Raw genomic sequence first — 11,921 nt, forward strand, 5'->3', positions numbered from 1 at the left:
AGGAACACAGGAAACAGGATTGCATTGGAAGGTGTGTATGCGCATTGTGTTTTGTGCACTGTGTGGGTGTTCATATTTGTGTGTGTGCGACTGTGTTTCTCCACCCCCCTCCTATTCAATTAAGAGCTTAAGCTCATTAGTGGCAGACTTACATCATTACCTCTCCAATGGCTAATGAGTTAAAATCTATTTAGATTTATGTTGCTGTTAAATCTTTCCCACACACACACTTTTACACGTCACAAAAGTAGCCTTACACAAGGTTTTCCATAGCAGTGAGCAGTGTGGGAGCCTTTTATAGCAACACTGAATATTCAAAACACTTGAATTATATCTTTTGCCTTCAGTATGGAAATCAGAGGGGGGGGGGGATGCTCTGTAATGTAGTTACACACTGTAATGTAAGACAGAGACCTGTTTTCCCCCAGTTAAACATTACAAACCTGATGCATGGAAGCCTTCTTCCCTGTAACTAATAATTAGCGCTTCCTAACAAAAAGATCACTCCTCCATGAAGCCATTACATAGTGATTAACTAAGGTTTCAATCAATTTTAATTAATCCTTGATTGCATTGCCGGCTTGACAATTTTAATGAAGTGGTGGAATTGTAAAATAATAATAATTATTGACAGCGAAAGTTGCAGCGCAGGCCCGAGCCATAAGAAGCAGGAAGGAACGAAGGGAAGAAAGGAGGAAGGAAGGAAGGAAGCCACTGGTGGAGGTGTGCGTGACCTCAGCATGGATGCACATTTAACCCCGAGTTATTATTGTTTCAAGCACATTTTTTAATAACCTCACTTAAAACTTGGCTACATTAACGATGATTTTTTTTCTCTCCCCCTCGCGCGCTAACTACTTAGTGGGGTGATATTAGGAACAATGAAGTGACAGGTCTTCCATCTTTGATGTCTTGTTTAAACCTGGTCTCCCCGCTGACGCTTTGATAACGCGCTAACTGGGACATTTTCATTCTAATTAGGGCTTCAATTGCTAATTCCATACTGCCTGCTATAATTATCACTGGGAGATATTTGCGACTGCTGCGTGCGCTCGTGTTTTTTTCTCTCCATCTTCTTCTTCTCTGCTCGGTTTAGGAGGTGAACGCTAAAGTTTATCGTCAGTGAGAACTTTTAAGCGATCGCAAGCACTGTGCTTAAATCAGTGTCCATGTTAGAAAATCAGTTCGTCGGTGATGTGCAAAGATTAAAAGGCGTTTCTTTTGCGTCAGAAACGCGCTTAAAGTGTGTCTGTCTGTGCGTGACCTTTCATATCCTAATACAGCTGAGTGGAAGTGACTTGTTAAAAGGCGCCTCTTCTTCAGCGCAGGCGTCCTCACTCTTTCTGTGTTTGCCTCTTTCGGCTCATCTCCCATCACTACTTCCAAACTTAACATACAAATCAAGTGCCCACAACAACCTTATGGGTAACAATTGGATTTTTTTTCCACCCCCCACCACCACCACCTCCCTGCTTCGCCGCCGCCTCCTCCTTTTGACGCATGCGTGTTGGCGAGCGTACTGGTCAGTCTGAGAAGCAGCTGTTCAGCGCTGGTGAAATTCCAACATGGCAGTGGCTGTGGTCAGTGTCTACTGCGTTAACTTGGGATGGTTTCAGCTCACACGCATCCCGGCTTAACCTCGGCACCTCGCTCATCAGCAGGACCCCTCCCAGGGATCGATGCGACCATAACACTCCCCCCCCACACGCTTTCTCACACATACACACACGCACACGCACACACGTGAGAGGTCGACCTGTCACTGGAGAGCAGAGAGAGAGAGAGAGAGAGAAAAAAAAGGTAAGGAACGGGGATCCGCTGCATCTGCAATTAGAGCGAGCGGTCAGAGCAGACAGCGCGTCTGTGTGGAGGAGACGAGCTCGGAGCAGCCCGCCGCTCATCTCGGAATAGTGCATGTGCAGTTTGTGATCTGACAAGTTTCCCGATTTGCGAGCGATGCCCTCTGCGTAACGGGTTATTTATTCATCTGTCGGTGAAGCGCACCTGCGCCACGCCGCGCGTGGATCGCACAGGCACGGACACGTAGGCTGCACCGTTGGCTTCCTGTTTGTGTGTGTCGACTGTGCGGCACTCCGAACAGAAAAAAGCCACAACTTGGGTGCACACACACACTCACACACACACGCGGAGGCTTTTTTTCCTCTCCCCATTAGCTTCCATGAGGCGGGTACGGTTACAACAAGTTGCGCGTGCAGTCAGCGGATCCGGTGATATCGCGGCACGTGTTAATTAATGAATCTCACAAACTGGACATTTGTGGTCGTAAGGAGCGGATTTAACTCGGATGACAGATCCGCACCAGTTGATTTTTCTCCGATATCGTCCTCCTCTTCCTCCTCCTCCTCCTCCACTGCTGCCTGTCATCTCGGGCTCCACTTTCTAATGAGATGCATGTAGGTTAGATGGCTCTCCTATTGAGTTGCTTGCTCCAAAGACTCGCAGGGCCCACCTCTCACACGGCTTGAAATCCGAGCAGTGTTGCACCCAGAAAGTGTCTCCTATTGTAAAGCTTTTTTTTTTCTTTGAGAGGGAATCCTTCCTTCCGCCTTTTCTTCCACAAATTAATTCCAATGCTCTCTCCTCCTCTTCCTCTCTCTCTTCTTCTTTCTGTTCCAGCACGACATGATCAGCAGCAGCAGCGTCTATGGTAGGTTGATGTTTTTTTCTCCATCAACTTATGTACTTTTTCACTTAAATATATATGTGTGTGTGTGTGTGTGTGTGTGTGTGTGTGTGTGTGTGTATTTATGTATGTAAAGCTATTAAAATAACATTGGGCAGCTGGGGTTGGGGGTAGGGGGGAGCTGATGACCTCAGATTGTTTTCAGTGTTGACTCAAAAAGTGAATTCTTCATGTTTGAGATGGATGTCCAAATTGTAGCTGTGTTGTTTGGATTAATTTCCTTCTCTTAATTTTTTAAAAACTATTTTTTTCTGTAACACAAACACAGCCTTGTGTAGCACACACACTACCTGGTAATTAATATTTGGTGACTAAGCCTGCAACATCTAAATTACACATGGCTTAATTTTGCAGCTCTAATTCGATTTTTTTCAAGATATTAAATAAATGACATATTTGTAATGGAATATTGTTCTTGAAAACCCTCAGAGCTGCAGATTAAATACAGCAGTTTGAGTAGGCTAATTATTTTTTTCCTTGACATTTCAAAATATCATTGAGACAGAATAATGTGCTCAGAAATTCACTGATCACTTAATGAAACAAATGGATGTGACTGGAGTCACTGTGCGCGAGACCTCTGTCACATTTTTACAAAGTGAAAAATACATATTTATGATTTTTTTCCCCTTAGTTGCACCATATCTTTTTTCCGTTATTGTACTAAAGAAACATTCAGTGCTAGTTATTATTTTTCTAATCAGGTGAGGGATTTCCTGCGTGATAGAAGAACGCTGATGACACAATGAGAGCACCTTGCTCCAAAATTAAATTCAGTTTTGAAATTTCAGCCACATAAACACGCAAACAAAACAGCCCTGCATGCGTGTTGCTGTTGTGCCGATGCACAATAAGAAGGTTCACGTTGAAGGCGAGAGTTTTAGGATGGATGACAGCCAAGTTCTGTAACTGCACAGTCTTGTTTTTTTTCTAGTGGCTGTTAGTGAGAACTCAACCTTTCGTCTCTGATCTCTGAGCTCACACACGCAGTCGTTCGCTTCACCTCACCTCCTCTCTCCTGCTGCTGCGTGTGTCTCGCCTTTATTTCTCTTTATACGTGCGCGTGCTGATGTTCTAACACTTTGGTGAAAATGTAGAAGTTATCCTGATACTGGTTTCATTGTTCCAAATTAGCATGCAGGTATGCACATGTAAGTAGCAGCGAACAGTTAAAACTGAACAGTTTCTGCAGCTTTTTTCCCCTAAATTAGTCCATACTGATTTTATTTGGACGTGCGGGTCTGATTTGATTTTTCTGTTCTTTTTATTGGGCGCTCGCGTACACTTGTGTTCTTGCTTTGTTGCTGTTTTTGAGACTCGTGTGAAATGCGGGCTCTGACGTTTGAGATGGGTAGCATGAGTTTTTCCAAAGGCAAGAGTGTGTGCACAAGAAGGAAACGCAGGAACAGCCACACGCGCTGTTGATTTGTGTGTGTGTGGCCTACTGTAAATAATGTAGATACTGAGCGGTTTGTTTATTCCTTTGCTCCAGTCCTCACCGTAAGATCTGCGTCCACTGTGTGAGCTTGTTGCAGTGACAGTCGCAATAATCCCCCTCATTATACACATAAAGTATCGCCTCACATCTCCAACGGCCTCACAGTAAAGCTAATAGGGACAGAGTGTGGAGAAATAATAGGAATAGCAGAAAAAGTGCTTTACAAACAGGCAGCCCTTTACTCTGACTTTATCTATCTAAATGTGGACTTTTCCTTCAAATGAACAGAGAGAGTCGGTGTGCTGCGAGGGTGGCTAAGCTACTCCCAGCGGGGCCGTATAAATAAATTATCCTGACACTTTCTATCAGTATGTAATGTTTACCATTAAAAGCTGTTTTACCATCCTGCAACCACCGGCGTGCGATCTAGTCTGCCCCGCGGGACTCCTGCCAGATGTAAGGGGATGTGCATGTTGGGGGGGGGATACCGGGCTTTTCAGACAGAGGGAGAAGGAAGGAAAGAAAGAGAGACATTTGTTGGTCCTTGCCACGTCCATATCAGTGGATTTCTCCTGTCTGAGCATCCTGACAAAGGGGCCTCTTCAAATGAGATCCAGGCAGGGTTGTCATCTTTTAGCAAATATGTTAAGTGTTATCTTTTGTGCTCTTGGCTTGCTGAGCGGAGCTGGACCCCATGGGAGCCTGGCGCATGCAAATAGAACAAATCCCTCTCGGACCTGTCTGTCTGTTTCGCTCTCTTCCATCTCTCCACCTCCCCTCCCTGCTCCCCTTCTTTTCTCCGCGTTTGCTCGACAGTGCGTCAGCCTATCTTGTCTCTTTGCTCTCTCATCTATTTCACTCTTTGTCCACTTATTTCCTCCCTCTCTCTTCCTCTCTCTCTCTCGTTCTTCTCTCTCTCTGTCCCAGAAGACAGTGCTGGGGCTGTGTGTCAGCTAACTGTAGCGAGGCTGTGTAGTCTTTGTGTGTTTCCCTGCGTGCTAGCTGACAGCCCCCTCCTCGCTGATCCAAGTTCCTCTTCTCAGAGACGGCAGGTAGCTGTCGGTAGGGCCGCTGCCCGTGTTTCTCCGTAGATGAGTGGACGCCAATTCCTTAAAATCCTTGACACTGTGATCCACTCTATCCTCCTCTTCCTCTTTCTATGTTTCCCCCTCCTCCCCTCTTTTCCCTGCTACACTGGCTGCATCTTTTTTTTTTTCATAGTTTCACATGGGGGTTTTGTTTTTTGTGACTGACAGTTGCCGCTTGATAAATTTTATTTTTTTTCCTCTTTTCCCTGTGTTGCGACTCAACCTTTTTTACACACTCTTCTGATTCCTATTCACTTTTCCTGGCATCTCTCCTTCTCAGTACTGACTAGTTATTATCCAGTCAAAATCTGATGGGTGTTCTTAAGTGAAGGGATAGCCACATAAGACTGACTCAGTGGAGGAGTAATACCTACAGCTTACTACCAAAGATCTTGCTGTAACCTGTGATGCTCAGTGCTAAGATTGTGCTTTTACACTGCCAGACGTGGTTCATCAGGTTTTGGTGCTATTATAAAACGGGAAAAAACATGTAAGAAAAAGTTAGACGTTAAAAGATGTGAAGTCATGAATTTAAGTTTGACACAAATGAGGAAAGAATTGCAATAAATGCAGCAGAAACTGATCTATGACCAATGTAGCCAAATTTACAGATTTATTACCCCCCTCTCAACACACACACACACACACACACACACACGCACGCACACCATCCTCTAAAAGACATCCTGTCAAATTCATTTCCATGTTAATTCCAGGATTAAAAAGCATTATCTCCATTTCTTTGAACTCTGAATCCCCACAAAATGTTTGAAGTTTCTCATTTTATGTAATGCATCGTTTTTCATAGGTTTTAATCAAATCAAAGCGACAGTTATTTTATACTTTTTCCTCCCTCCTACCTTCTTTTGCTATCCCCCTATTTCTGAATTTTAAACAGACCTCCGTTCACCTCCCTTTACTCTTCACCAGCAATCTCCACCACCCGTGGCCCGGATTCTCTGGCAGATATTAAAGCATTCTGCGTTTGGAAGTGTTAAATATGCTAAGGACTTATTAAAAAAAGGAAAAATATTCCACACCATTAGACCTTTAATAGACATGGCAGCTCACAGCTTATCCTTTACATTGTGCCTTGAAATGAGAAGGCACCATTTCTAATTAGGTTATTGCCATGGAAGTCTTGTTAAAGTGTGCGAAGGGGCTGCCGCTCATTTGGTTTGACGACGGAGGACCCCGACGAGAGCCTCTTTTTTTTTGTTGTTTTTTAAAGAAAAAGAAAAAGCACTGGCCCAAAGAAAACAGTAGCTAAAGAGCAAGACAGGAGCTGACTGTGATGCCTTGCTGCTGCTCTCCCTTTGCGGCTCTGACTGGATGATCTGATTTTGCTAACAGCGAGGCTTGGCCAGATAGTGACCGTCTGCAACCCCCCCCCACAAACCCCCAATCCGCCACTCAGTTTGAATATCTTGATTAGTAGGACACCTTTGGCAAATGGAAAGTAAGTCAGCAGCACTTCTTATTTTTATTTTATTTTTATCTATTTATCTATTTATTTTTGTCTGAGGCGGTTGAGGTGTGCGTGCGTGTTAATGAACAATGGCTCATTTGGCGCGAGAGTGAATTTGTATGTGTGTATGGGTGTCTGTGTGAGCTTGGAAGGCTGCCAGGGGATGGACACAAAGGATGTTGAGTGGCTGGGCGTGTGGCACAGCATCACTTAGCTGCCTGTGGCCTCAGGGAGATGGACACAAACTGGGAGCGAGAGCAAAAACAACTTCTATTGCTAAAGAGCTCCAAATTTGACTGTGGCTATTGCAGGGTTGCTACGTTTTTTTTAATCTATTTATCTTTTACTGGTTTGGTTTGTAAAATGTTAAAAAAAAAGAAGAAGAAAAAAAAATTTGAGTCACATGTTGTCTAGCTTGAGGTGATAACTTTATAGTCTTTTTATGGCTTTTTAAAGCAAAGCAAGAGACACAAAAGATTTATGTATCTCATTTTTTCTGCTGTGAATAAGTAGCGTTTGTTAGCAGAGTTATGAGTTAAAACAGAAATTTCACTGTTGTCATGCTTTTGACGATAATTCTTAACATTCCCATTTATTTGCATTTAAGTGCTGTACAATCAACACTAATGCCAAGCTCTAAATTTGCCTCAGCTTCAATTTCAAAATGAAACTGTTGACTGTCTTTTGTTTGACCAGCAATCAAAAACTTGTACATATGGGTTTTTTTCCCAGTGACATGAAAAAGGAAACGATCTGCAGCTCAGTCGCTGAGAAATTGTTTAACGTCTGCATGTGTGTGTGTGTGTGTGTGTGTGTGTGTGTGTGTGTGTGTGTGTGTGTGTGCAGGCCTGCTAAGGAGGATTGTGTGTGATTATGTTGTTTCATGCTTGCACTGTGTGTGTGTGTGTGTGTGTGTGGCCAAGTTTCCCCACTGGAAGCGGGCGAGAGCATTAGGATGTTGCTTGTATGACTCTGCTGGCAGGATGGACACATGTGGTAGATGGCTAATGATAGCACGCAGCGTATAATGAGATCCTACTCTCCGTCTGTCTCCCCTACCTGGCATCATGCATTAACCATACAAGAGGAAGAGGAGGCACGCATGGTATTGACTTTTGAGTGGGCGTCTGCTTGTCCATTGTTGGTTTTGTTTAGCACTAAGAGTTCAGCATGGCTGCAAGCGCTGCACATTTATAACAAGTTTTTTTGTTGTTGTTGTTGTTTTTTTGTCATTCGTGGCAGAAGCCCTCGGTATGCATGTGTACGTGCGTGCGTGAGGCGAGAATCTCTCCTCATCTGCACCTCTTGAGCTCTGTTAAATGGTTGTAAATTGATTTTAGATGCACTCCAATGTATACACTTAACAAGCCAAATGGGTTCAGTTGGTGGGTTAGTTTATGTGGTCAGAAGATTATTCTATTAATGTATTCCTCACTCTGTAATCCACAGTATGCTGTGTGAGGGAGGGAGTCACTGGCAATGGTCCATCTTCTTGCCCAGTAACATATATTTATCCTCTTCACTACACAATCCTCTAGGCTGCTCAAATCCCCCAGGGGGTCCCAATGACATGCTTACTAATGTGTGCTTTGGAAACGGAGTGCTATTGTATCCCCTAAATCTCACAAAGCACTGTATGATTTGCCCATTGTCGATAAATCGCTTTGCTTGTGCCAAGTACTTGCATCTCACAGAGGCTTAATGCTTTGAGGGTTTCAGGGACAGCTTCAAGTTCCTCTTTTGTTGATTTCGGGGAAAAGTGCCAAGACTGCTGCGCTGAATATTGTTTTGCGTATGGAGGAGGGAGGGGAGGAAGGGCCTTTGCCAAGCAACTCCATTGAGCCCTGTGAATGGGCCATTCATATTTAGGAGAATCACCCAGATGCCATATTGTTGGCTCAACAATGCTAAATATTCTCCAACAAGGATGGGATTGTAACAGGATTTTCAATTGTGCAAGTGTTCGAAAAGGATGTTGAGAAGAACAGTATCCAGCCTTCAGTAACTCTGAAATGTGTGAATAAATAAGTAGAGACATTAGAAGTCATAGGACAATTCAAGTGTTTTCCAAACTAGTCGTGTGTATTGTTGCTTTTTTCTTGGAAAAATGAAACCCTCTACACAATATAAATGTTTTAAAATATTCAAAATTACAGGATCTGTTTAGCAACAACACCTGGAAGTACATTACTGCCTTTACAGGGTTACTGACCGAGGTTTAAAATTTCACTTCCGGACTTTTAAAAGCAGGGTGTGTCTGTAACTGGTGGTACTGGTGGGATTCAAACTACAGGCCAGGACGGTCTGACAGGCTGCTGGACAGGCACAAAATCGCTCTCTGAGCTTCCCAAAGGTGCGACTATAACATGGAACCTGAAAACAACCGCTGCAAGGACCAAACTCTTGTTCTAGGGTCTAAAACAGCCAAAATGTCATTGCGGTCTTTTATGTCATGCATGCACTGTGTATTAATCACGGGCTGGATCTGTGCCTGAGAGGCTGATCAAATTTATTGTTTGGCTGCACGGGACAGTAATGGGTGTTTAATTACTCAATAAAAGCCCTTTTATAGATTCCCAGGCCTCCTGTGTGTTGAGCAAATGGTATTGATCTGTCTCCGGGCTGCAACATGATAGCCTGTGAAGGAGAATTAGAGCCGTTAGCCTGCTAGCGTTTTCTCATTCATTAGCTGCATTAGCCAGAGGGTGATTACGACGTAGCATCATTGTTAATACCAAAGTCTCAAAGGTTTTTCTGTCTGCCTTGTGTTGTAAAGCTCCGTGCAGCTCATTTACACAAATATGGATTAGATCAGCAATGAATAACATTGAGGAAGGTGTTACGATAAGAATCTCCAGGAGAGTTGTATTTCATTTTTGCAACATTTCCACCTGTGCAGTTTTGTCAGTGCATTAAGCACGCTATAATTCCCACAGCTAAGCTCGACGAAGCCCTTACCTGAGCTGTGAGCTGCATTAGTCGGGCTACCGTCTATACCTATGCACATTTTAATCCCACCACTTCCCCACCCTCTAATCAGTAATCTGATGGCTCCTCCTCCTCATCCTCATCCTCCCCAGAGGCCTAATTCTGGATCCCCGTTCTCCTGCACACCCAGCAGTCAAGAGAATGACTCACACAGAGGAGAAAGCTGAATGACAGTCACCCTTAGCATGTCTCCATTAGGTTTTCTGTCCATGCATTCATGCCAGCAAACATGTGCAGCCCTGTATGGTGTCCACTGTGTCTTTTTCTCGTCTAACTGCATCTGCCCCGCGCCCATTGTTCTTTTATGTTCAGAGCGTATCACCGCTTCTGTCGGCCAGCTCCGCTCCTCTTGATGCACGGCAAAAACCTTTTGCAATAAGTTGCTTGATATGTCTATATCAAATGAGTGTGGTCTATTACAGATGTGGCGGAGTCAGTTGGGTGGCTTTGTGAACAAAAAAAGGGGTTCTGCAAGGGACCATGAAAGAGACATTGTCAAATACAGACCATACAGTTCCTTTGTAGATAAATGGATTTTCATGCTTATCAACTGGGACAGTAACATGAGTGAAAACTGTGGAGAATGTGGAATTGCTCTTAGTATTCGGCCGTACACAGGGATAAATGTAGCTTCAAGTGTGTGTGGTCTGTCATTGTCCTACAGAAAGGTTTAGTTTTTTGTTTTTTTGTTGTTTGGGTTTCTACATTCAGTTTGGAACCACATTCACTGCTGATGCCACAGATGTGCATCACGCATGGAGCCATATGTTACACTTCCACAGTAATTGTACTATCAGTTCTTAAGCATCATCTGTTTAGTGTCACGGGAAAAAATACTTTTAATCCACAGTCAGGTTTTTTTTTTCTTTTATATCACAATGGAATATTTTTTTTCTTCTCTAAATTGGATTGGAATCATTATGTCAATGACATTTTCATACCCACTTGTAAAAGTTTTTGAAACATTATTCATTGATTTCTAAATTCCCAGTTTAAGATGGATGGTTTGAGTAAACCATACATGACGGGGCGAGGCAGCTTCATGTCTCAGAACCTCATGTCTCAGTTTTCTATTGTCCCTGATTGTGGCTGCAAAAATGGTTTTAGCAAGACACAGTTAAGCTAGCTTAGCATTTCAACTATAGATGTGTTTACCTAATTGCTATCTATACTTTGTGCATAGAACAATAAAAACAGAAGACTACCATACATTCTGCATACTAGTGCTTTCTTTTTCTTTTCATGTCACTATCAGACATACTGTTTTTCAGGAGCTAGCTTTTAACCTGTTGTTGAGTGTATGTGTTGATGCTATAAGCCTAAAAATCATTGTTTTCTTAGACATATATGGCACAATAACTGGATATTTGGTGGCACCTGAAATAATATTGAGGCATTTTCACATTTGTAACTCTAGCCCCAGTGTGGTGGTGGCTTGGCTTTCAGCCAGAGGACCTGTTTGTCTTGTGAGTGGGAACATGGCTTAAATTTATTTATTGTCTTTTTTGTGTGTGAGTGTGTGTGTGTGTTTGCTTACTATTTCAGGGTTTTTTGACCACAGTTATGAAACCTGTTCAATGCCTAGGTACTAAAATTACTTGATTAGGTAATATTTTGGCCAAAGTTTCTTTTCATAACATGTTAGAAGGTACACGTCTCCTGTCTTCAAGCTTCCATTCTTTAATAATTACAATGACAGGTAATATCCCATATAGTTGTAGGTAGGGCTGCTCAATTAATCGAATTTTAATCACGATTACGATCTGGGCTTTCAACGATCATTAAAAATGACTGAGCCGATTATTAGCCCCTCCCTCATTTATCCGCGACACCTTAAAGGCCGGTCCGTGAAAATATTGTCGGGCATAAACCGGTCCTTGGCGCAAAAAAGGTTGGAGACCACTGATTAAGAGGACCCGAGGGAAGCTTGGAAAGCTAAGCAGAAGTTATTTGGAGAGGAGAGTGACTGCCGTTGGTTGAAAAGAGAGGTTAAAAAAAAAAACTTCAGTGGTGTTGCACACTATTTTATATTATTTTTTAAAGTCATTGAAGCCGCTCAGAGCAGCACGCTCAGTTTTGTGTAACTATTTTTAAATCCCTGTAGAACCGGAACCGTGTAAGCTAGCGCAATAATTTGTTTTGCATATGAAACCGGAGGAGTTGTACTTACATCTTATGCCATCAGCTTGTCCTCGGTCACGGTTTCCTTCCACATAAAGCTTTGCAAAAATTGCA

The 11,921-nt window shown here is 43.1% G+C and overlaps 1 protein-coding gene across 1 annotated transcript in view; it reads left to right on the forward strand.

Moving 5' to 3' along the window:
• Positions 1-2,643: 2,643 nt before the first annotated feature.
• Positions 2,644-11,921, forward strand: part of LOC102202027 (fidgetin-like) — a 30,356-nt gene continuing 21,078 nt past the window's right edge. Inside the window, exon 1 of the mRNA XM_005744253.1 lies at positions 2,644-2,668. Coding sequence (XP_005744310.1) covers positions 2,644-2,668 — 25 coding nt within the window. The remainder of the gene's footprint in view (positions 2,669-11,921) is intronic.

The sequence above is a fragment of the Pundamilia nyererei genome, unplaced genomic scaffold (assembly GCF_000239375.1).
Source record: "Pundamilia nyererei isolate P.nyererei 1_Seehausen unplaced genomic scaffold, PunNye1.0 scaffold00141, whole genome shotgun sequence".
In the NCBI taxonomy this organism is placed as follows: Eukaryota; Metazoa; Chordata; class Actinopteri; order Cichliformes; family Cichlidae; genus Pundamilia; species Pundamilia nyererei.